At 46.3% G+C, this 25,152-nt stretch overlaps 3 protein-coding genes across 12 annotated transcripts; 1 reads left to right on the forward strand and 2 right to left on the reverse strand.

Annotated features, from left to right (window-relative positions):
• Window positions 1–696: 696 nt before the first annotated feature.
• On the reverse strand, window positions 697–10,237 carry NEDD8 (NEDD8 ubiquitin like modifier). Its single transcript, XM_009005821.5, has 4 exons — window positions 10,121–10,237; window positions 2,214–2,261; window positions 1,966–2,048; window positions 697–1,066 (listed from the first exon to the last, which is right to left on the reverse strand). Exons 1-4 carry the CDS (start codon window positions 10,136–10,138, stop codon window positions 967–969), a joined length of 249 nt encoding a protein of 82 aa, XP_009004069.1. The 5' UTR covers window positions 10,139–10,237; the 3' UTR covers window positions 697–966.
• Window positions 10,238–10,565: 328 nt separating this feature from the next.
• On the forward strand, window positions 10,566–17,390 carry GMPR2 (guanosine monophosphate reductase 2). Of its 8 annotated transcripts, none has more exons than XM_002753669.5 (11): window positions 10,566–10,736; window positions 10,842–10,866; window positions 11,110–11,231; window positions 11,370–11,489; window positions 13,606–13,689; window positions 13,836–14,009; window positions 15,224–15,305; window positions 15,396–15,502; window positions 15,674–15,716; window positions 16,408–16,567; window positions 16,751–17,390. In XM_002753669.5, exons 3-11 carry the CDS (start codon window positions 11,145–11,147, stop codon window positions 16,938–16,940), a joined length of 1,047 nt encoding a protein of 348 aa, XP_002753715.1. In that variant the 5' UTR covers window positions 10,566–10,736; window positions 10,842–10,866; window positions 11,110–11,144; the 3' UTR covers window positions 16,941–17,390. The 8 variants fall into 8 exon arrangements, with proteins under 8 accessions (XP_002753715.1, XP_078190747.1, XP_009004070.1 ...); XM_078334621.1 differs by having other exon boundaries at window positions 13,911–14,009; XM_009005822.3 differs by having other exon boundaries at window positions 10,842–11,231.
• TINF2 (TERF1 interacting nuclear factor 2) lies at window positions 12,992–20,738 on the reverse strand. 3 transcript variants are annotated; one of them, XM_035260209.3, is made up of 9 exons: window positions 20,277–20,738; window positions 20,030–20,134; window positions 19,821–19,922; window positions 19,344–19,451; window positions 19,160–19,256; window positions 18,558–19,014; window positions 18,399–18,466; window positions 18,201–18,292; window positions 12,992–13,326 (listed from the first exon to the last, which is right to left on the reverse strand). In XM_035260209.3, exons 1-9 carry the CDS (start codon window positions 20,466–20,468, stop codon window positions 13,240–13,242), a joined length of 1,308 nt encoding a protein of 435 aa, XP_035116100.1. In that variant the 5' UTR covers window positions 20,469–20,738; the 3' UTR covers window positions 12,992–13,239. The 3 variants fall into 3 exon arrangements, with proteins under 3 accessions (XP_035116100.1, XP_035116101.1, XP_002807259.1); XM_002807213.6 differs by lacking the exon at window positions 12,992–13,326 and adding an exon at window positions 17,782–18,068; XM_035260210.3 differs by lacking the exon at window positions 18,201–18,292.
• Window positions 20,739–25,152: the final 4,414 nt, after the last annotated feature.

The raw sequence follows: 25,152 nt of genomic DNA on the forward strand, positions 1-25,152 counted from the left end.
AACCAGGCCTAAATGTCCACTAAAGCCACAGTCAGAGAATTCACTCTCCTAAGGTTTCCACCATCCATGTCACCACTACACTGGTAGATGTTTGTGGGGAGGAACTGACCTGTATTGTTTGCCAATTTCTGTAAATAATCCTACCATGGCCAACTTCAAGCTATCATCATGAAGTTGCTTATTGAGTTGGAAAGAGGGGCCAATAATTGGCTCTCATGAACCACTAGGAACTGGCTCCAGCAAACCACTAAGTAGGCTTTCCTAGAGTCTCAGAATCCTTCTAAGAACACCATCCCGGCAGGGTGTGGTGGCTCATGCCTATAATCCCAGCACTTTGGGAGGCCGAGGTGGGTGGATCACGAGGTCAAGAGATCGAGACCATCCTGGTCAACAAGGTGAAACCCCATCTCTACTAAAAATACAAAAAAAAATTAGCTGGGCATGGTGGTGTGCACCTGTAGTCCCAGTTACTCGGGAGGCTGAGGCAGGAGAATTGCTTGAATCCAGAGGGCAGAGGTTGCGGTGAGCCGAGATCGTGCCATGGCACTCCAGTCTGGGTAACAACAGTGAAACTCCGTCTCGCGGGGGTGGTGGGGGAACACCATCCCTTCCATTGTCCTGCTCCTTCAGCCTGTTCTAACTGAGTAAGCATTAGGTACATTTTTATTTCAGTCAGCTTATACAACAGAAGAAAGATTCCAGGAGGCCAGGAAATATTTTATTGACAATCAGGGACACAGCCATAAGAGAGGGAAGCACACAGTACTGCAAACTAACACCCAATAGCCAGCAAGGTCCCTCTGGGCCAGGAATACTGCATCCTGGGGTCCTCATAGTCTCCCACCAGTAGACATACATTACTGGGTATCCAGGGGAGGGGGCAGTGGCTCTGGTGTCCCAGAGAGTGAGAGGATATATGATGCCTCATTATGAGCGACAGGGTAAGAAGGTAAAATGGAGGGTCCATCACTGCCTTAGACCACCACCTCCTCCTCTCAGAGCCAACACGAGGTGGAGGACTGAACCACCTAAAATCTTGTAATCAGCTGCTGTTTTCTCATCATTCCTGCAGGAAAAGGAAGCCAAAAAAAAAAAAAAAGCCTTAGAACAGTTATTTTGTTTTATTTTGTATTTGAGACAGTCTCTGTCACCTAGGCTGGAGTGCAGTGGTGCAGTCTTGGCTCACTACAGCCTCTGCCTCCTGGGTTCAAGTGATTCTCCTGCCTCAGCCTCCTGAGTATCTAGGATTACAGACACCCACCATTACACTCGGCGAATTTTTCTATTTTTAGTAGAGACAGGGTTTCACCATGTTGGCCAGGCTGATCTCAAATTCCTGACCTCAGGTGATCCGCCCTCATCAGCCTCCCAAAGTGCTAGGATTACAGGCATGAGCCACTGCGCCTAGCCAGAACAGGAGTTCTTAACCTAAATTTCATGGATCTCTTTTGGAGTCTGTGAACTTGAATAAGGAAAAAAAAAATCCCATCTTTATTTTTACTAACCCACAACTAAAATTTAACATTTCTTCTAACTTTAAACATAGGCCAAGAACTACAGCAATATTAGCAGTACATTAACTTGTTAACAATAGAAATTAGCTATTTTCATATCATAATTGTTTGTAGGTATCTTGAAAATATTTCAAAATTATGGCCATATTAGACCTGCTATTAGATCTCATGTATTAATAAAAAATCACATATATCACTATATTCACTATATTGCAAATTTGTTTTAGTATTTTGATAATTGTATTTCAATATAATTAGTTTTCTTTGTAATTCTATATATTTTGTTTTATGCCTGAAAAAATCTTATTCTGAGAAGGGGCTTAGAGGTTTCACCAGATTGCCAAAGGGTCTAAGGCACCAAAAACAAAAGGCAGGCCTGATCCACCTCAGTATGTGGCCCCTCTCATCTTCACAGAAGATCGCCATGCTGTCATTCTCACTCCAAACTCACATCTGTTTGCCACTGTAGATGAGTCTCTGCTGTTGTGGAGGGATTCCCTCCTTCTCCTCCACACGCTCCTTGATTCGCTCCACCTTTAGAGAGACAAGTAGTCAGGAGCTGCTCAGGGGTAGGACCATGGAAATGGAAAGAACAAGGGCTATGCAGACAGCATGAGATCAAAAGGACCAAATTCATAAGCATACGCAAACAAATATACACGTCAAGAAGTATACGAAAAGAAGTTGGGCATGCATCACCTTATCTGTAGGTTCAATGTCAATCTCAATTTCCTTTCCGGTCAGCGTCTGAAACAGGCAAGGGTTTCTTTCATGAGTCCTAAAGCCCAATGTACAATGTGTCTTTTAGGTAAAACATCCTATCTTGGTCTTTGGGATCCACTGCCTTCTGAGAGATGCATATTCTCAGCAGCACTGCTTTGGAGAATTAGAAGGCTTTGAACATACCTACATTCATCAAATATTTTTAGGCTGTAAACAACTTTGATAGAGCAAGATTCATTGAATCATCTGATTCCCATAATCCCGTGAGTCATCTTCCATTGCCTCTCCCGTCCCCCAAAATCAGTGAGAATATTGGCATTCTTTTGGATGATATGGCAATGAAAGGTATCTTTTATTTACTTATTTTGAGACAGAGTTTCATTCTTGTTGCCCAGGATGGAGTGCAACAGTGTGATCTCAGCTCTCTACAACCTCTGCCTCCCGGGTTCAAGCGATTCTCTTGCCTCAGCCTCCTGAGTAGGTGGGATTACAGGCATGCACCACTAAACCCAGCTAATTTTGTATTTTTAGTAGACATGGGTTTTCTCCATGTTGGTCAGGCTGGTCTCGAACTTCTGACCTCAGGTGATCTGCCCTCCTCAGCCCCCCAAAGTGATGGGATTACAGGCATGAGCGACTGTGGCTGGAAAGGCATCTAAAAAAAGCCAGAAGGACCTTGTTCTGTTATAAATATCAGTGCTAAAAATTAATATTAAGATAATTCAAATAATTCTTGAGGACACCAGAAATCACCTCTAAGCAATTTTTCAAAAACACTAGAATTGGCTGGGCATGGTGGCTCACACCTGTAATCCTAAGGCTTTGGGAGACCAAGGTGGGAGGATCACTTGAGCCTAGGAGTTCCAGACCAGTCTGGACCAAAAAAAAAAAAAAAAAAAAAAAAAAAAAAAAAAATAGCTGAGTACAGTGGTGTATGCCTGTAGTACCAGATACTTAGGAGGCTGAGGTGGGAGGATCACTTGAGTCCAGAAGTTAGAGGCAGCAACAGTAAGCCATGATTGTGCCACTGTACTCCAGCCTGGGTAACAGGGGAAGACACTGTCAAACCCCCCACTCCCTGGAAAAAAAAAAAGAAAAAAAGACTAGAAGTCAACATCGCATCCCCATATCTTTATAGATGTCTACCTAAATCCTAAATTACAGCTCTTTTTTTTTTTTTTTGAGACGGAGTTTCGCTCTTGTTACCCAGGCTGGAGTGCAATGGCGTGATCTCGGCTCACTGCAACCTCCGCCTCCTGGGTTCAGGCAATTCTCCTGCCTCAGCCTCCTGAGTAGCTGGGATTACAGGCACGTGCCACCAGCTAATTTTTTGTATTTTTAGTAGAGACGGGGTTTCACCATGTTGACCAGGATGGTCTCGATCTCTTGACCTCGTGATCCACCCGCCTTGGCCTCCCAAAGTGCTGGGATTACAGGCTTGAGCCACCTTGCCTGCCTGCGGTTCTTATCTTCTTGACTTCTGCCATAGGTTAAGGGCTTGTGATACCCAAACACAATAATTATACTGATTATGCCATCACAAATGCTGTGTTCCACGCATTCTCATCTCCCATTCCTCCTGCTCTTAAAGCTCTATCTGCATTAGTCTACAATGATCCAGGCCACGAACACCATACTCATCTAATTTACAGGCATTTCTTTGCTTCTACTGTTTTCCTTGTTGCAATATCCTCCCCTGCTCCTTCTCCAAACTTCAAGACCCCTTTCATATAAGATCTCCTCCTGTATAATGTGTAGACCAGTTCCCAGTATACTTTATTAATACTTCCAATATTAATATACCAATTACAGCTAATTGTTTAAGTGTTAAACTTTCCCAGTGTTTGACACATAAGCAGTCATTGAGTATTTTTTAAGAGACAGGGTCTCACTCTGTCACCCAGGCAGGAGTACAGTGGTGATCCTGGCTTACTGCAGCCTTGACCTCCTGGGCTCAAACAACCCTCCCACCTCAGCACTTTGGGAGGGGGAAGTGGGAATAGTGCTTGTGCCCTGGAGTTTTGAAACCAGCCTGGGAACATGGTGAGATCCCCATCTCTACCATAAAATCAGCCAGGCGCAGTGGCACAAGCCTGTAGTCCTAGCAACAGAGTACTCAGAAGGCTGAGGCAGGACTGCCCAAGCCCAGGAGTTCAAGGCTGTAGTGGGGTGACTGTGCCACTGCATTCCAGCTTGGGGGACAGCGTGAGGCCCTATCTCAGAAAAAAAAAAAAAAATCAAATGGTAAATTTTCATCCCAAATAAATACTAGACCTATATTTACATTTCATAATTTGTAATTGAAAAAGAAGATTTATACATTGAACTTGTTCCAAACATACACCCTTCTCTTTGCTGTTGTGTTTGAACCTGTCCATAATTAAAGCTGTTTTAAAGTAACTGAACAATTTTAGAAGACATTCTTGATGTATCACACTGTGATCTGACATATTCAATGCTATTTTAACAAGTATAAGATGAACCTAAGCTGGGTGCGGTGGCTCACACTTATCATTCCAGCATTTTGGGAGGCCGAGGTGGGCACACCATATGAGGTCAGGAGTTCAAGATCAGACTGGCTAACATGGTGAAACCCAGTCTCTACTAAAAATACAAAAAAAATTACCTGGGTGTGGTGGTACATGCCTGTAATCCCAGCACTTTGGGAGGCTGAGGCAGATGGATCACTTGAGGTCAGGAGCTTGAGACCAGCCTGGCCAACAGGGCAAAATTCTGTCTCTACCAAAAGTACAAAAAATTAGCTGGGAGTGGTGGCACATGCCTGTAGTTCCAGCTACTCAGGAGGCTGAGACAGGAGAATCGCTTGAATGAAGCTGGAAGTTACAGTGAGCCGAGACTGTGCCACCGCACTCCAGTCTGGGCAACAGAGGGAGACTGTCTCAAAAATAAAAATAAAATAAAATAAAAATAAATTAAATATAAAAAAATAAGGAAGTGCGCTATTGTGCAAACACCAAGGGGTAATAACAAAGTGCTATGGTGAATGAAAATCAGTGTCATCAATTTAAGCCTGGAATGAGATAACATTATATAACACTATATATATAGTGTTTTAATTTATATTATGCAGCATTATAACACTAATAGCCAAAATAAAAATGACTGACATCAGGATTTTTATGGTGCTGCAAGGGTACTAGCTAGTAAGGGTACAGAGCAACTGGAATGCTCATACACTGCAAGTGGGAATATAAAATGGTAAAACATGTTGGTTTCCTTTTAAAGTTACATATATCTACCATATGACCTCGCTATTTTGTGCTTAGGTATTTATCCAAAGGGACTGAAACATATGTTCACAGAAAGACTTGCATAACAATGTTTATAGAAGCCTTATTCATAATAGCCAGAAACTGGAGATAACTCAAACTCCCATCAACAGAAGAATGGCTAAACAAATTATCCATCAATAGTATTCCATTCAATGAGTATTATTCAGTAATAAGAAGGAATAAACCAGCCCGGTGCGGTAGCTTATGCCTGTAATCCCAGCACTTTGGGAGGCCGAGGTGGGTAGATCACCTGAGGCCGGGAGTTCAAGACCAGCCTGACCAATATGGAGAAACCCCGTCTCTACTAAAAATACAAAAAATTAGCCGGGCATGGCACATGCCTGTAATCCCAGCTACCTGGGAGGCTGAGGCAGTAGAATCGCTTGAACCCAGGAGGCAGAGATTGCAGTGAGCTGAGATAGCACCATTGCACTCCAAACTGGGCAACAAAAGTGAAACACTGTCTCAAAAAAAAAAAAAAAGGAATAAACCACAGATACATACAACAGACATTACACTGACTGAAAGGAGCCAGATACAAAAACTGTACATTGTATACTTCCATTTATATAAAATTCTAAAACAAGTAAAACTAATCTATGAAACTCTTGAGGGGTAGGAATACAAATGTTTATATTTTGTAATTACATGAATGTATGCTATTGTTAAAAAGGCACTGAACTAGTCGGGTACAGTGGCTCACGCCTGTAGTAATCTCAGCACTTTGGGAGATCGAGGCGGGCGGATCACAAGTTTAAGAGATAGAGACCATCCTGGCCAACATGGTGAAACCCCGTTTCTACTAAAAATATAAAAATTAGCTGGGTATGGTGGCACATGCTTGTAGTGTCAGCTACTCAAAAGGCCGATGCAGGAGAATCACTTGAACCCAGGTGGCGGAGGTTGCAGTGAGCCAAGACCACCCCATTGCACTCCAGCCTGGGCGGCAGAGGGAAATACCATCTCAAAACAACGACGACCACAACGACGACGACGACGACGACGACGACAACAACAACAACAACAACAACAACAACAAACTCACTGAACTAAACCCTCAAGAACTGTACATCTTATTGTATGTTAAAAAACATGAATGAGAAAACTGGTTCACATAGTAAAGACAGTTGCCAAAGTAATCTGCAATGAGGAAATCAATGAAGGATCTGGGGTTAGGACATTATATAATGAAAAAGAAGCTCAAGGAAGACCTGTACATTATGGTTTTGTACATCATCTCTTAGTTTAGACTCTCTACTTTATGACAGTAGGACAACCTGATTGAAAGTATTGGAGAAATAAAGATATAAATAAGACCCCAGACCAGAATAAGGGTAATGAAAATGGAAAGAAAAATGAAACAAAGAGGTTTTTAACTGAAAAATTAGGTCCTATAAAAGGACCATGTAATTTTACATCACTCTAAAGAATTGTATTCCAGACACCTGAGCGATTGATGGGATTAACATATGAGACTGGTATTGGGATATGGTTTATGACAGAAGATTATATACTTAATTTTAGTACCACAGAGACAAGGTGACAAGAGAAGATTTAAATTAGGACAAATTGTAAAATCTTACAGAAAAATATGGAAGAAGTCAGCTATACAGAGACAGCAGTTGAAAATGAATAATTTGGCCAGGCGTGGTAGCTCATGCCTGTAATCCCAGCACTTTGGGAGGCCAAGGCAGGCGGATAGCTTGAGCTCAGGAGTTTGAGACCAGCCTGGGCAATGTGGTGAAACCCCGTCTCTACTAAAAATACAGAAAATCAGCCAGGTGCAGTGGCATACACCTGTAAGCCCAGCTACTGGGGAGGCTGAGTTGGGAGGATCCCTTGAGCCTGAGAGATGGAGGCTGCAGTGAGCTGAGATCACACCACTACAATCCAGCCTGAGTAGTGAGACAGTGAGAATGTCTCAAAACAAAAACAAGTAAGACTGGGTGCGGTGGCTCATGCCTGTAATTTCAGCACTTTGGGAGGCCGAGGTGGGCAAATCACCTGAGGTCAGGCATTCAATACCAGCCTAGCCAACATGATGAAACCCCATCTCTACTAAAAATACAAAAGTTAGCCAGGTGTGGTGGCGGGTGCCTGTAGTTCCAGCTACTTAGGAGGCTGAGGCAGGAGAAACACTTGAATCCAGGAGGCGGAGGTTGCAGTAAGCCGAGATCACGCCACTGCACTCTAGCCTGGGTGGCAGAGTGAGACTCCAACTTGAAAAAAAACAAACCCAAAAACAAACAAACAAAAAAGCTGCACTTTAAGCCTGGGTGACAGTGAGAACCTGTCTCAAATTTTGGAGAAGTATTAGATAAATATGGATTCAAAGAAACAGCCAAAATCTAGAATCTTGCTATTCAAAGTGTAGTTCTCAGACATTCAACATGACCTGGGTGTTTGTGAGAAATGCAGAAACTTGTGCCCCATCCTAGACCCACAGAATCATAATCAGCATTTTAGCAAGACCACAGGTGATAGGACACCGTATTTCTTTTTTCAAGTTTCCACACACAGCATTGATTTTTTTTCCAACACTATTTTTTAAACTGCAGGTCTTAACCCATCAGTGGGTTATGAAATCAACTTAGAATTGAAGTTTCAGAGCATATCACAAATAGCAAATTTTTCATGTGTCTAACACAAACATGGTGAAATCCTGTCTCTGCTAAAAATACAAAAATTAGCTGGGCATGGTGGTGTGTGCCTGTAGTCTCAGCTACTTGGAAGGCTGAAGCAGAACAGCTTGAATCCAGGAAGGCGGAGGTTGTAGTGAGCTGAGATTGTGCCACTGCACTCCAGCCTGGCCACAGGGCGAGACTCCAACTCAAAAAAAAAAAAAAAAATTCACAAAACAATATCCTTACCTAGCACTATACTGATATTTCCCTTTCTTCTCTCTCTTTTCTTTTTTTTTGGAGAAGGTGTTTCACTCTCGTTGCCCAGGCTGGAGTTCCATGACTCAATCTGGGCTCACTGCAACCCCCACCTCTCAGGTTCAAGCAATTCTCCTGCCTCAGCCTGCCGAGTAACTGGGATTTCAGGCACCCGTCACCACACCTGGCTAATTTTTGTATTATTAGTAGAGACAGGATTTCACCATGTTGGCCAGCTTGGTCTTGAACTTCTGACCTCAGGTGATCGGTCCACCGCGCGGCCTCCCAAAGCGCTGTGATTACAGGTGTGAGCCACCGCACCTGGCCTTTTATTTTGAGACAGGGTCTGGAGTGCAGTGGTGCCATCACTGCTCACCAGGGCCTTGACATCCCAGGCTCAATCAATCCTCCCATCTCAGCCTCCCAAATAGCTGGACCTACAGGCGTGCACCCACACCCTCGGCTAATTTTTGGTATTTATTGTAGAGACGGAGTTTCGCCATGTTGCCCAGGATGGTCTCGAACTCCTGGGCTCAAGTGACCGGCCTGCCTTGGCCTCCCAAAGTGCTGGGGTTTCAGGCGTTAGCCACCGAGCCCAGCCTATTTTCTTTTATTAATGGTGGCAGTGATCCATTCACCTATTAAATTGATGTCACGACTCTTACATAGGTCGCTACTCAAAGTTTGAAAAACAATCATCTTTAACATACTATTTTAATACTTGGCCTCACACCTTAGCTAAGAAGTAGCTGGGAAGGACTGGGGAAGAGAAGGTTGAGAAATAGTTTGGAAGGACTGGAGAAGAGAAGGTTAAGAATGACTGTTAAGTACGGAAAATATACTAAGAAGCTGATGAAATAACGACAGATTTACTTAGCTACAAAAAGGCCCAACTAGCATTGGACTTCATCATTTGTCAGCAGTTGTTTCTTTTGGAGTGGGGGAGGTCAGGGCGTCTGTCCGTCTGAAGGCACAAAAGAGGAAACAGCACTAGGACTAGTAAGGGCTGGAAACTGGTGAAGAGCCACCATGGGAGTTGAGAGATGCAGATGAAGGAAACCAAGGCTAGTACCAAGAACTAGGGCAGCAGTAACTAACCTGCCTCTGTCAAGGAAGTGAGGCTGGTCCAGGATGCCAGGCTCAGAAAGGCAGGTGCTGACTGAACACACTCCCCTCTTTGGCTCCTGTAGGACGGCTGAGATACCACACCTTGGCAACCACCAGTAAAGGCTCATAGTCTAGCCCCTGGGAGGCCCCGGTTTCCCCGGCCTAACGTTTTAGGGCTGTGCTCGGAGGCAGCCTACGTTAGGGACTGGGAGAAGCAGGTAACCTGGGAATGAAGAATGGAGAGCAACGCTTATTCCCAGAATCTGAGAGAAGGGGGAGTCAAGCCGCTGCTAGGCCTTCTCTATGACTGCGGTGGTTCGAATAGTGAGATCCTACAAAAGTTAATCCCTTCTGGGTGACAACAGAGTTCTGGCAAAAAAAGCAGGGACGGCAAAAGACCCCAGGGTCGGTAGGTGGGACCTGGGCCCCGCTCTCAAAGCCCTTCTAGGTCCCCCTATTTCCCATCACCCCTCGCGCGGAGCCCTAATGCTGTCAGCGCCCTCCAGGCTCTGGAAAGGCGTGGTTTTCCTTCCCCACGTCTCCCGTAAGGCACAGCTACCAGCCCAGCACTACTGCGTCCTGGCGAGGCTGGAGGTGCTCCCACCTTCACTTTAATTAGCATCTTCTTTCCAGTTTGGGACTGCACACGGATAAATTGCTGCTCCTATCACTCAGGTCGCCGCTGCCGCTTTCCAGCACTCTGCCTGCGAGGGCCACTTCTGCTTCCGGGTCACTGTCTGGCTCCACCCTCTCCCTCCCCCCACCCCGCCCCCCGCTTTCCACTGGGTTCCGGAAAGGCTCAGGAGTGCTCCTGTGTTTCGGTTCCGTGACGTTGTAAATAAAAACGAGGCATCCAGTTTAGCTACAGCGGAGACGAGAACTCTGCGATTCTGAGAGTCCCTAGCGAGCCCGAGTTAGCGAAAAGCTGGGGCAGAACGAACTACATCTCCCATCGTGCCAAGGGGCGGTCCCTCCCATTTCACTGTGGGAGTTGTAGTCTCCCTTACCTCGGATCCAACAGCGACCTCAGTGCGTGAACTCTGTTACCCAGAAGGCCTCGCCCGGCCGTCGCCGAAGCTGGAATTCGTCGCCTAGTAGTTCTTGCCGGTAGCTAGAGGGGCCTGTTGGCGTGGCCCAGAAGGCTCAGCGGTATTGCACGAGGCTAGTCGCTAAGCAAGGTGGTCTTTGGTCAACTGCCACCGGGACCAAGGCAACAGGAAGTGAGTACCCCTATTCCAGAAGCTGGTTATGAACCCTCCCCGCCCCCCGTCGCCCACGTTCGTTCGTCCCCCTAAATCAGCCTCTTGTCTCATTGCTCTTTGCAGGGATAGAAGAAGGAAGTGTAGCGGGGTAAGGAATGCACCGTCAGGGTCTCTCACAACCCTTTCCCAGCTCTTCTTTCCAACAAACAGTACCTGGGATGGAGACCCCTAGGGTAATCGCAGCCACGGGATGGGTCGAGGTGACAGGCTTCAGGAACCACACTTCGGCGTTTGCCCGACCTTCCACGACTTAAGAAAGCAGAGGCTGCCAGCCGTAACGGGGCGTTAAACCCCAGCGGAAGATTGGTCCTTATGACCTCCTGCCTTCCAGCCCTCAGATTCATCGCTACCCCGAGGCTAGGCGCCATGCCTCATATCGACAATGATGTGAAACTGGACTTCAAGGACGTCCTTTTGAGGCCCAAACGCAGTACCCTTAAGTCTCGAAGTGAGGTGAGCAAGCCTCTCTACTTGCTGTTTCTTGACTCCATGCTCCTGGTGGGCCACAACCAAGAAAGACGCCTGCCCTTGCCCTAATACGGTACGTTTTTTGGATTAATGAAATGCTCAGTTTCCTCTTCATATCTGCAGGTGGATCTCACAAGATCCTTTTCATTTCGGAACTCAAAGCAGACGTACACTGGCGTTCCCATCATTGCTGCCAATATGGATACTGTGGGCACCTTTGAGATGGCCAGGGTTCTCTGTAAGGTAGGGCTTTCCTCGTGCCCCATCCCTATTGGTGTCGTTATCCCAGCTGACTGCAGAGGTGTTTGCATCCCCACCCCCATGCCCAGTCAGCTCTCTGGCAGTTAGCAGTCAGGATGCTCTAATTTAGTTTTTTCCCACTACTAAATCCCTTTCAGTTCAAAAGGCCATCTGAATTAGTGAGATTCAGAGCTACGTTTTGCCCCATTTTTCTGATACATGAATAGAATTTTCCCTTTTGTCCTGTCTAGCAGTTTGTACACCTTGCCAACTTTCCCACCACCCAGGTCACCCCTTCCCAGTCACATGCATCTCTTCAGTTACACAGTTGTCCACATTAAGCATTCACTGTTTTAGTCCAGAAACCACAGTTTAAGCATTCAAAATTCCTAACTAGAAGATCCTAGGAGAAGGAACTTATTTTCTTTTGATTATTCTTTAATAAGAACAATTCATTAATAAAAGAATAATTCTGCCATTCTTTTTTCTTTTTTTAATCTTCCTCTTCTTTAAGTCCTAGGTTCCTAGGAATTTCTGGGATGTACCCCAAATGGGATGTGTTTTTCTTATATACAAGTTGTTCACTTTGAAATGGAAGATGCTGCTCCTGTCAGTACTAATACCTGCCTCTATGCTTGTTGCCGAGAAGGTAGAAAGTTATCTGGGCACTTTAAGAATATACGCACTCTGCTGGTTGATCTGTGTAGCCCTGGTTGATTCTGCTACTGTTTGTGGCTCGTTAGTCTTAAGGAGTTCATATCCTTTTTTCTATTTTTGATTGCTGTGTCTTTGTGGAATGTCTTGTCATTTCTTTGAGGTTGATAGTTATGCAGTTTTATTTTTACTTTATTTTTATTGCCATTCAGTAACTGCTTAGGAATCTTGGTGTTGCCCATTGTCCATCTGCCCTGACCAGCAGAGTTCAGAAATGGCGACTCTGACTGCACAGTCAGCCGACATGCTGTAATACATGAACCTTTTTGGGGATTGTCTTGATGCTTTATGTTGAGCCTGGCTTTCAGTGTTGCTGATGAGAGGTAAAGAAATCAGATTTTAGAGATAGAGCCAAGTCTCATAGTAATAAAAAGGTTGGATGCAAGCAAACTTCTTTTTCTAAGCTTGGTATGTAATTTGATGTGCTCATCATGCCACACTATGCCAGTGTATCTCTAATGTCTGCTGACTTCTATCCTATAGGGATTTTTCTCTGCTTACCAGTATGTTGATGGTAGAATGTTGAGAAAGCAGAATTCAGTATCAGCTTGAGCTAGTGTTGATCTCTGAGTACATATGTAGGGCACTTGCTTATTGCTAATACATGTCTTCCTTGCATTTTCTGTCAGATGTCTTTGTGCTGTCTCAGCCAACTGCTGTCTCTTGTCTGTTTGCATGTAGACATGTAAAGCACAAACACCAGCATTCATAATAGCTTTTGAATGCCTTTCTCCAGCTATTGAGATATTGTTCGCCATTTGTTGAGCTAGAGAATATGAACTTGATGAGTCATTATATCCTTGAACTTTATTAAAATTGATTGAATGAAACATTTTTTAGCTTGATCCATGTCCTCAACTAGGAAATCTGTCCTTTTTTCCACTAGAGATGGAGATAGGGTAGCACCTTATCCGCTCTTATCAACCTTAAGGCATTGCCTTTTGTGGGCATCCAGACCTGCTGAATTACTGCTGGTAAATGAATGAGAACCTAACCAAAAATAGTTTAGTCCTGGGTTACCGTAGGAGGAGGGGCTGAGTCACAGCAGAGAAGCACAGGCTCCATCCAACTTCTTCATGGTTCTTTCATGTCTACTGCCTGTCCCACTGCACCAACAGCTTGTCACCTTTAAAGTCAGAAGCAGTAAATGTGCTGGCAGATGAAATCATAGATCACTCAGTACTTTGGTGGGAATATCTGACAAGTACTAGCTTATGGTAAAAAGCCCTACCAGTATTTGTAGGGAGAAGAAAGTTTGAACTCAAATCCCAATTCAACCTGACTTCTTCCAGTTGTTTCCTCCCCAGCTTCAATTATTTCCTCTCTCAGAGAGAATAGGTCTGTTTCTAGAAAGAGACCTTAATGAAGTTTTCTTTCTTTTGATGCTTCTTTTTCTTTTCCCCAGTTCTCTCTCTTCACTGCTGTCCATAAGCACTACAGCCTCGATCAGTGGCAAGAATTTGCTAGCCAGAATCCTGACTGTCTTGAGGTAACACTGGGCCTACCCTGCTCCCTTCCTTATCCTAGTTTTCCAGCAATTATATTTTGGCTTTCTAGGGACAAACCCTCATCACTGACCCATTGGCTGCTCACCAGATCATCTCTGATAGGCCAATGGTCCTGTTTATCCCATAGTATCTGGCTGCCAGCTCTGGCACAGGCTCTTCTGACTTTGAGCAGCTGGAACAGATCCTGGATGCTATTCCCCAGGTGAACTATATATGCCTGGATGTGGCAAATGGCTACTCTGAACACTTCGTTGAATTTGTAAAAGATGTACGGAAGCGCTTCCCCCAGCACACCATCATGGTATGTTTCTATTATAGTCGGTGCTTTTTATCTTTCCACTTTACTGCCTTTCCGTTTTGCTACATCAGTCCAGTTCTCTGCTGCATTACGATATTCCTAGTCCATTTAATCATGATGCTGGATGATTATCCATAGTTCTAAGCTTAAAATGTCCATTTATTTGGCCAGTGCAGTATCTCTAATGCTTGGTTCATAGTCTTTGTAAATCTAGTGTCCCTGACATCACTCACCAAACCATGATGGAACATCTATGCACTGTACATACCTGTGGCACATAGACATCTGCCCACTGAAATGGACACATACTACAATCACATAAAAGGGGTCACATAAACAATTATTTCTTTTTTTTTTTGAGACGGAGTTTCGCTGTTGTTACCCAGACTGGAGTGCAATGGCACGATCTCGGCTCACTGCAATCTCCGCCTTCTGGGTTCAAGCAATTCTCCTGCCTCAGCCTCCCGAGTAGCTGGGACTACAGGTGCGTACCACCATGCCCAGCTAATTTTTGTCCTTGTTGACCAGGATGGTCTCAATCTCTTGACCTTGTGATCCACCCGCCTCGGCCTCCCAAAGTGCTGGGATTATAGGCATTGAGCCACCGCACCCAGCCAACAATGATTTATTTTCTTACAACCTTAGCAGAGTGATGGCAGGCCCCCATTTTCTTCATTGAGGGGTGTGTCTACTGACCATCAGAAGCCAGTACAACTGGTCAAATGGGTCTTCAGCCTACAGTACCATGCCTTCTCCCTTTTCCTGAAGACAGACAGGTTCTATGACAGAATGGCTTAACAGAGTATGTTTGGTCTCTTGAGGAATGGGAGATAAATCTACTTTAAATCAGATGTGAGCCTGGTCCAGTAGTTCCCTTTGCCTCACTGAATGCTCCTCCATGCCACTTCACGTGTCCCTGTTGATCATAGCACCTTGTTGTCTTAGGAAAAGTGCATCCTGGATGTTGGCTTTACCCTAGGTTCAGTGGTGACATTGGCCACTCACTCCCTACTTTGGCTTGGTGTTGGGGGAATGGGTAGGGAGCAGGGTTCTCTAAAGTGGCTAGTGTAAAAGCCCTCAGAAGGCCCAGTAGAGGGGACTGAAGTATCCTTTCTTAGAAATAATGTTGGAAAGTCATGATCCAGGCATATGGTATATGACAATACATGACCTGTTTCTGGCCCTAAGGATGCTGTATTTCAATTGCTCTGTCTCAGGCAGGGAATGTGGTAACAGGAGAGATGGTAGAAGAGCTAATCCTCTCTGGGGCTGACATCATCAAAGTGGGAATTGGGCCAGGTAAGCTGGTTCACCTGGGCCACTGGTGACCCCTTCAGTGGCAAATACCTATGGAGCACATTATTCTCACCCTTGTCATGTTCTTCCTAGGCTCTGTATGTACTACTCGGAAGAAAACTGGAGTGGGTTATCCACAGCTCAGTGCTGTGATGGAGTGTGCAGATGCTGCCCATGGCCTCAAAGGCCACATCATTTCAGTAAGGCCCAAGGACAGGGTAGGGTATGAACTGGGTTTTCTGCAGGGTATGGAGGTGGCAGAGATGGACTAGAATTCCTGGGTTCTTGTTGGCTTTGAGTTGGGTTGTTGGGACATCACTGAGGGCTTAGAAAATCAATGCTGTGTGTTCATAATGCTCCTTACTTTGCAGGATGGAGGTTGCAGCTGTCCTGGGGATGTGGCCAAGGCTTTTGGTAAGAAGCCTGAGGGCACAGAAGGATTATTCTTTATAAGAGGATGAGTCTCCTCTGAGGGTCTAGGGTCAGGGTAAGAGAGGCTCAGAAAGTCATTCAGATTCTTTCATAATATGAATTAGTGACTCTGAAGTCTATGGTATCACCTGGGGTGGCCAGCAGGGGACATCTGAAACTCTCCAAGTGTGGGCAATGGCCATCTGATCATCTCCTAGATTGTTGCACAGTGCAGACTCCTGAGCCCCACCCAGACCTAAAAAAATACTAGGCTCTGAGGAATAGGGCAGCAAATCTGCATTTTTTATTTTGTACAGCTTCCCAGGAGATAATTACTCCCATTAAAGTTGGAGATCTTTGCTCTTGGCACACATGAAATGAGTCTTGTTTAGCTGGGCACAGTAAAATGAAATGACCAGATGATGATGGTGAAAACAGCAAAAGGAGAAAGCAAGTGCCAGGCAGGGACTCTCCAGAGCCTCTTTTTTAAATCTTGGGGAAATCATACTCACTAAGGAATAGAAGCCAGAGCAGATGAGGCCTGCATGGATTGTGGGTCAGCTAGGGAATCACAACCAGGAAGAGGCTGGAATCTGTCAGGACTGAGAATGTGGTGTGAGTTGCTTTTGAGGGTGGCCATGCGGGCACCTTGGCCATATTAATAATCTCTTTCCCTCCTCCATGATGGTGGCAGGTGCAGGAGCTGACTTCGTGATGCTGGGTGGCATGCTGGCTGGGCATAGTGAGTCAGGTGGTGAGCTTATCGAGAGGGATGGCAAGAAGTACAAGCTCTTCTATGGAATGAGTTCTGAAATGGCCATGAAGAAGTATTCTGGGGGTGTGGCTGAGTACAGGTATGTGTGGTAGCTCAGGAACTTGGTAATAGTATGGAGGCAGAACTCATGGCTGTTGGGAGGGAGATGGTACAGTTCTCTGAGAAGGATGGTGAACTGGGGCTCAATGCCAGGGTCTGGGGAAAAGTCCCTGGGCTCACAGAATCCAGAAGTTTTTTTTTTTTTTTTTTTTTTTACTTTAAGAGCCTCAGAGGGAAAGACAGTGGAAGTTCCTTTTAAAGGCGATGTAGAACATACCATCCGAGACATCCTAGGAGGGATCCGCTCTACGTGTACCTATGTGGGAGCAGCTAAGCTCAAAGAGTTGAGCAGGAGAACTACATTCATCCGAGTCACCCAGCAGGTGAATCCAATCTTCAGTGATGTGAGCTAGATCTGAGCAGTTCTGCCCTCCCAAGACACCAGTGTTCTACCATGGGGCATCCCAAGTGGGCTCCTCACCTATCCCAGCTACAGCAGCTCTGTACTACCTTGTCATTTCCTGTTGGCTCACTCCTGAGGGCTCCTGCAGTAACTCTGTACTTCGCTATCTGCACACACAAAATGCCCAAGGCACTCACTGGGGAGGAAGCAAGGAAGAAAAGTCTGAGAAAATGACGCAAGATAATCAAATGGGAATCTGGGGATCCGACACCTGAAGATTATTAAAAGGAAAAGATGCTGATTGATACATAAATTTTTTACATGGCTTTGGTTTAGAGGAGGCAGGCTTTTAGAATCATGTTTTGTTAATCAGCTTCACTAAATGGGACCTTCACATATCTAAAAAGCTCAGAAGTATATTTGAAATACCTCAATAAAGAAAGAGCTCATTGACTGTAAATAGATGCTGGGGCTTTCTGTACAAGGCTAGCATCTGGCTGCTGCTCCAGAGTGGGTGGCGGTAGGGTCAGTGACCCAGTGGGTTCAAGGACAATGAGTATTATTCCCATGAAGTATCTCCATTCTAGTGCCACCACCCCCAGATAATCTGAAAGCATGAGAATTTACAAAGTATATTCTGGCATTAGGACACATATTTCCGGAATAGCAAAAGGATCTCTTCCTGGCTCTCAACCTTGTTAACCCTTCTGGGCACAGCTGAACAACACTTACCAAGGGAAGTAAAAAAGGCAAAGGGATCCTTCCAGTCTGGAAGGGCCAGCTGTTTCTAAGGCATGCCTTATGCTGACCTTATGGAAACCTTAATTCCCCTCCCTCACATCAAGGCAGTATTTTAACAAATCTGAAGTTTAATTATTAAGCATTACAAAGTATTTTTAGCAGTGGAGTCAGGCAATCCAAGCCTGGACTTCCACTTCATTCCTACTAAACTACTTGCAGAACCGAGGAGGCAGGAGACAGGCAGAATACAGAGGGCACTTTAGTTCTATCACAGGGGTTTAGAGCTATCTCTCCAGTCATAGAAAGGCATGGTACTATAGCCAGAAGAGGGGAGGTATTCATACAAAGTGGGGATCAGGGTGTCAAACTTTGTCTTCTGATAGTTTTCCAGAGACTCCTGTAGAGAAGGGAGCAGGCAAATCCCACCAAATGAAACCATTGCCTGAGCCCTCTGAATTCTGAAGCATATGGATTTCTCAGTCCTGTTCTGCCCATCCACTTCCCCAGCTTTCTGCTCCTTCCTACTCACCTTTCCTTCCCCCTGGCCATTTTCTTCCTCATCAGAGTCTAAAACCAAGTCCCCTATGGTAATGACGTTGCTGCACAGAGATGGAGTACACACTGTAGGAGGGAAACCAGAATCAAACTACTACCTCTAGATGAACACAGGCTCTTGAGAGTCCCCAAGAGAGGAGGCTGTTATCCAATCCTGACTCAGACTACCTACCTGGCTTCCTGGCCCTAGGAGGTAATAATGATAATCTCAGGGGGTCCATGTAGCAATCCAAGCAATTCCTGAGGTGAGAGCAAGCAAAGAGAATAGGGTGAAAGGAAGGCAGGCAAAGAATGTGCTCCTAGTAAGGAGAATTAACTCTGTTCCACTCACTCCTTTTGCTCTGTGGCAGGCAAGTCAACTGGGTTCTCCTTCAGAGCCCTTCCCCTCAGGGTCTGGCTTGGACTCTTAGACTTCCCAGTGGGGGCTGCTCTTGTGCTCATGGCTAGGTCTGCTGTGCATATCGCATGTTCTTTCTTGCTCTCAGGCTTAGATGTGTGCTGGGTTGCTGAGCCCAGATTCCTAAAGGGAAACAGCATGACTGTGGGGCGCTCCTTATGGCCTCCCCTAGCAGACACCCACTGGGAGTGTACTCTTCGTTGGCCTAGAGGGGCCAGATTGAAGTGGTGGCCAGCTAGAGGTTCTGGGTGTGTCCTTGAAGATGGTCCCTGAGGAAGATATGGGCCAGGCTTGGCTTTGGGCAGAGGATTGTGGAGTGCTAGTCTTTGTTGCAGAGGAGGATTCTGTTCCATGGGCTCAGCCAGGTTCATTGAGTCAGTAATAGAGCACTCTGAAAAAGAAAATGAGGCCCCTTATAAAGAGAACAGAAAGTAACAAGAGTAACTGGTTTCTTATGCCTGGAGCCCATGAAACTATTCCAATAGGCTGCCTCAAAAGATCTCATGCTTAACACTACACCTCCAAATTCCTAGTACCTGGAAGCGGCCACCCCATGTCCACGCCATATTGGCTCCAGGCAAGAGAAGAGGTGCTAGAGACTCCAGGCTGCATCCAACTCAACACATCCTGAAGCTGTGGGCAGGGATAGAGGTATGAAGACCACCGTCCTTGATACAACCACCCCACACTCTGCCCTTACATGTTTTGCCCCAACAAAACCTGCTGTGCCTGCGGTGTAGGCAGTGCTTTCTCTAGCTGACACAAGTATTCAAATAGCAGCTTTTCCATGGCAGCCAGAAAGGGTTCCCCATACTCTTGTTCAAGTTCCTGCAGCAGGGAGAGTAGGAGGTCAAAAGTGGGTTAGTGGCCAGGCATGGTGGCTCATGCCTGTAATTCCGGCACTTTGGGAGCCTAAGGCAGGCGGATCACTTGAGGTCAGGAGTTCAAGGACTAGCCCGGCCAACATAGTGAAACCCCATCTCTACTAAAATATAAAAATTAGCTGGGCATCTACAATCCCAGCTACTCTGGAGGCTGAGGCAAGAGAATTGCTTGAACCTGGGAGGCAGAGGTTGTAGTGAGCTGAGATAGCGGCACTGCACTCCAGCCTGGGGGAGAGTGAGACTCAAAAAAAAAAAAAAAAGGGGGGGGGTTAGAGAAAATAGGAGCCACCTAACAGCCTTCAACCAGTCTCACCTGCAGCTTCGAGGCCAAATCCACAGGATCGTCTGACAGCTGCTTCACCTGCTGACAAAAAGTTTCCCGTGCCTCCAAAATCTTCCTCAGATCCTGCTTTGTCTGTTGAGGATATCAGACAAGTCAGCACCAAAATCCGGTAGACAGGAGGAGCAACTTTATTGCACCAAGTGTAACTGGGGTCAGGGCTTGTTCCAGGGATTACTCACAGCCTTGGGGTCCCGCACTACAGGTCCAGATTCTGGAAAGTGGTGATTCAGGGCAGTCAGGACTTGGGCCCAAGGCCGGCCCTGCAGGATCAGCTCCACCACCACCTGTACGGTACTGAATTCAGAATCCCCACCTCGGGGCAAGGTGACTTTTTCCAACTAGTCTCATCCCCAATTTGTGTGCCCTTGTCAGGTCCTCGCATCCCGCCCCTTTCTTTCCCCTTCCAGGTCCTACTTGCTCCAATACCTTGGCCTTTAGGCCCATACAAAGGCGTTCGTGGTGCCGGTAGCGAACCAAGCCAGGGGCAACAGCGCGCAGAGATTGCAGAAACTCCAGTACTCGCGGAAAATGCTCCACACAGCGGCCGCGCACTACCCGCCAGCTAGCTGCGGCGGCGAAGCGCAGAGCTGCAGGACCGGTCCCCGGGGGCGTAGCCATGGCCGGCGGGCTCCGCCCTGAGGCGGTCCCTCACCCGGATGAGTGAGGCTTCCCGATCACTCCTAGGGGCGGGGCTTCTGGCAACGCTCTGTGGTACGGATCAGTCGGCTCTGGGTAGTTTGCGATTTGGCTCGGCTCCCTTCCGTAGGCACCCAGAGTTCTGCGCGGGGGGATTCTGCTCGAGCTGGAGGAGCCTGAGTGGCGAAGCTGGCTGTCTCCAACGGCACCGGGTCGCCCAGCTTTAAACGCCGCCGCTGTCTCGAGCCCGACGGTGCCTTATTTCCGGCTCCGTGACTAGCTACTCTTGCCCCGGAAAAGGGCGGTAAGAGGCGGCCAATGGGCAGCCACAGAGGGAAGTGTGACGGCGCGTCAGAAGGCCACGCCGCGGCGGAGCAGGCGCGTTCAGCGCCTTGCGCCCTCTACCGGCTGAGTTGAGTTGGCCGCTGAGTCTGTGTGGGCCCGATGGTCTTGGTCTTCCCTATCCCGCTTTCTTCGTGGAGCCAGCGGAGAAGCCACGTCACTCCCCTGAAGCTCGACTTCCTAGTCTGTAAAACGAGGATCATGCCACCGCTTCTTCCCACTGTCTTCACCCATCGAAATTCGGTTCCTTATGTCCCTTGAGCCGGCGTCTACAGAGCCTTCCCTGGCGCGCATCGCCTCCAGTAGGAGTTTCTTTTATAAAACAGAAGAGGGCGTCCCGCCCTTAAAAAATAAAATACGGACCATGCGCGGTGGCTCGGGTCTAATCCTAGCGTTTTGGGAGGCCGAGACAGGAGGATAACTTGATCCCAGACCAGCGTAGGCGACATGGTGAAACGCCGTGTCTGCTAAAAATACAAAAATTAGCTGGGTGGGGAGCAGGTGCCTGTTCAAGTCATCTTCCCACCTCGGCCTCCCAAAGTGTTGGGAGCACAGGAGTGAGCCACTGCACCCAGTCCCTGACTAATTAAAAAAAAAAAAAAAATTTAGGCAGGGCGCAGTGGCTCGTGCCTGTGATCTTAACACTTTGGGAGGCTGGGGGTGGGGGGTGTGGATCACTTGAGGTCGGGAGTTCGAGACCAGCCTTACCAACATGGAGAAACCCCGTCTCTACTAAAAATTCAAAATTAGCAGGATGTGGTGGCACATGCCTGTAATTAATCCCAGCTACTTGGCAGGAGAATCGCTTGAACTCGGGAGGCAGAGGTTGTGGTGAGCCGAATCGCGTCATTGCATTCCAGACTGGACAACGAGCAAAACTCCATCTCAAAAAAAAAAAAATTGGTGGGTGTGGTGGTTCATGCCTGTAATTCCAGCACTTTGGGAGGCTCAACTGGGAGGATCACTTGAGGCCAGGAGTTTGAGACCACCCTGGGCAACACAGTGAGACCCAGACTCTACAAAAAGAAAAAAGAAAAATGTGTTTTGTAGAGAAGGGGTCTCGCTGTGTTGCCCAGGCCGGTCTATATTTTTTTGTTTTTGATATTTATCCTGCTTGGTATTCTCTGAGCTTCCTGGATCTGTGTTTGGTGTCTATCATTAATCTGGGGAAATTCTCAGTCATTATCACCTCATTTCTTCTGTTTCTTTATTTTCTTCTCTGCCATTCTGACTATGTGTATGCTACAGCTTCTATAATTGTCAGATATTCTGTTCTTTTTCATTTTTTTTTTCCTCTTTGCATTTCAGCTTTTCCTTTTTTTTTTTTTTTTTTTTCGATGAGGCTGGAAGCCCCAACTTTGGAAATTTCTACTGATACTCCTTCAAGTACACCATGTTCTTTGGCCATGTCCAGTCTGTTGATGAGCCCATCACAGGCATTCTTCATTTCTGTTACAGTACTTTTTTTTTTTTTTTTTTTTTTTTTGACACAGTGTCTCACTCTGTTGCTCAGGCTGGAGTGCAGTGGCTCAATATCAGCTCACTGCAAACTGCACCTCCCGAGTACAACCGATTCTGGTGCTTCAGCCTCCCAAGTAGCTGGGACTACAGATCGTGCGCCACCATGCCTGGCTAATTTTTGTTTTAGTAGCGATGGAGTTTTGCCATGTTGCCCAGGCTGGTCTTGAACTGCTGGCCTCAAGCGATCCACCTGCCTCGGCCTCCCAAAGTGTTGGGATTACAGGCGTGAGCCATCGCACCTGGCCCAGTGTTTTTTATTTCTGAATTTCTGTTTTTTCATTAGAGTTTTCCTCTCTCTGCTTACATTATCCACCAAACATAATGCTTATGATTATCTTTCATGTTGTCCCCTTTTTCCTTTAGAGCCCTTAGCATATTGGCCATAGTTGTTTTTCATTCCTGGTCTGATAATTCTAGTGTCGCTGCCACATCAGAATTTGGTTCTGACACCTTCTCTTTCTTCAAACTGTGTATTTTTGTCTTTTAGTGTGCCATGTGATTTTTGTTGTTGTTATATATGGATAAAAGAAACAAGCAAATAAACCTTTAGTGTGAGGTTTATCTGGCTAGGGGTTAGGCTGTGTTTATTGCTTGATGTAGCTGTAGGTATCAGCTAAAATTTTCTCTGGTGTCCTTGTTACCGTCTCCCCTGTCATCTTCGGTGTTCCCTAGAGACTTCTGAAATAAGGTCTAAGATGTGCAGTTATTTCAGTTGTATTCCCTGTTAATATATGAGAACTCTGTTAGTAGTAAGGGAAAGCATTCTGTAGTACTGTAATTACGTCTCTGTCTTTCAGTAAGCCTGTGCTGGAAGCTGTGACTTTCGTAAGTGCTTCTAGACCCTGCTCCCTCCCTCCTTTGTCTCCTCACATGCAGGGAAAACAAGAGTTGGGTATTTTTCTTCCCCCATGTAAAATGCTAGAAATATGCTATCCTGGCTGGAGCTGGACATGTTCCTTTTCCAGATCAGGCAGGCTCTCTTAATGAATAGAGTTAGTTTCTCCTGAGGGCAGGCATTGTTAAGAATGGAATACAGGGCCAAGTGTGGCTCACTCCCATAATCCCAGAAATTTGGGAGTCCAAGACAGGTGGATTGCTTGAGCCCAGGAGTTTGAGACCAACCTGGGCAAAATGGCGAGAGCCCTGTCTCTACAAAAAAATTTTAAAAACCAACCAGGCTTGGATGCATACACCTGTAGCCCCAGTTACTCAGGAGGCTGAGGTGGGAGGATTGCCTGAGCCCAGGAGGTCGAGGTTGTAGTGAGCTGTAATCCAGCCTTGGTGACAGAGCAAGAACAGAATGCAATGGATGTATTTCAAAATGGCTACTTTCCTCCTCCCCTCTGCCAGACTCACAGGAGAGGCTTCGGTTTTCACTGTGGGATCCTGGTAAAACTTATGGCCATGTGCCATGGCTCACACCTAGGATTACATGAGGCTAGGAGTTCAAGACCAATCTGGGCAACATAGCGAGGCCTTGTCTCTACAAAAAAATTTAAAAATTTTGCCAGGCAAATGGTGGTATGCACTTGTAGTCCTAGCTACTTGGGCTGAGGCAGGAAGATCGCTTGAGCCCAGGAATTGGAGGCTGTAGTGAGCTGTGATTGTGCCACTGCATTCTAGCCTGGGCAAAACAAAAATAAGAAAGAAAAAACAAAAAACAAAACAAAAAAGTGTGGGGTGCCCACTTAAGAATGGGACCTCTATAATCTTTTTTTTTTTTTTTTTAAGACCATCTCACTCTGTCACTCAGGCTGGAGTGCAGTGTCATGATCTTGGCTCACTGCAGCCTTAACCTCCCCAGGCTCAGGTGATCCACCTCAGCCTCCCAAGTAGCTGGATTACAGGCATGTGCCACCAAACCCAGCTACTGTTTGTCTTTTTTGTAGAGATGGAGTTTTGCCATGTTGCCCAAGCTGGTCTTGAACGCTTGAGCTCAAGTGATCTGCCTGCCTCAGCTTCACAAAGTGCTGGGATTACAGGCCTGAGCCACCATGCCTGTAGATTTTTTGGCCTTCAAATTTGTCCACCCTAAACCTCCAGCCATGAGTCAATTACACTTTAAGTTTTCCTACCCTGGTACTCGTTTCCCAGAAGTTTCTGTTTCTGGGCTTCTGCTATGAAGTCGTGATTCTCTGTATCTGCCTTTTTGTCTCTCCAGTTTTAGGGGCAGCAGTTTTCTCTGTGCCCTCAATTCTCTGATAGATCTAACAGGTTACTGACTTTCAGTCTGTTCAGCTTCTTATGAGGGCAGGAGTAAGGACTCCCAACCTTGTTAGGGGCCAGACTAAAGACCAGAGCTCATTATCTTTCCTTTTACAATATGATCTTCCTCCTGGGTTTCATATTTCTGTGCGTGGCACCCATGAGTCAGAAACCCGGACCACCACCCTTCTCTCTGTCCTCCCTCCTCTCCAAATTGAATCTGTTACCAAGTCTAATTAGTTCTACAGCCTTCAAACTCACCCCCCTTTTTTTCATTCATACTGCCTCTATCCCATTTCAGGTTCTCCTGTCTCTCATCCTGAGAGGACTCTAGTCCTCCTACCTCCAGCCCAACCCCTCTAATTTCTTTCTTTCTTTCTTTTTTTGAGACACTTTCACTCTTGTTACGCAGGCTGGAGTGCAATGGCGTGATCTCGGCTCATGGCAACCTCCGCCTCCTGGGTTCAGGCAATTCTCCCGCCTCAGCCTCCTCAGTAGCAGGGATTACAGGCATGCACCACCATGCCCAGCTAATTTTTTGTATTTTTAGTAGAGATGGGGTTTCACCATGTTGACCAGGATGGTCTCGATCTCTTGA

The sequence above is a fragment of the Callithrix jacchus genome, chromosome 8, assembly GCF_049354715.1.
Source record: "Callithrix jacchus isolate 240 chromosome 8, calJac240_pri, whole genome shotgun sequence".
NCBI lineage: Eukaryota > Metazoa > Chordata > Mammalia > Primates > Cebidae > Callithrix > Callithrix jacchus.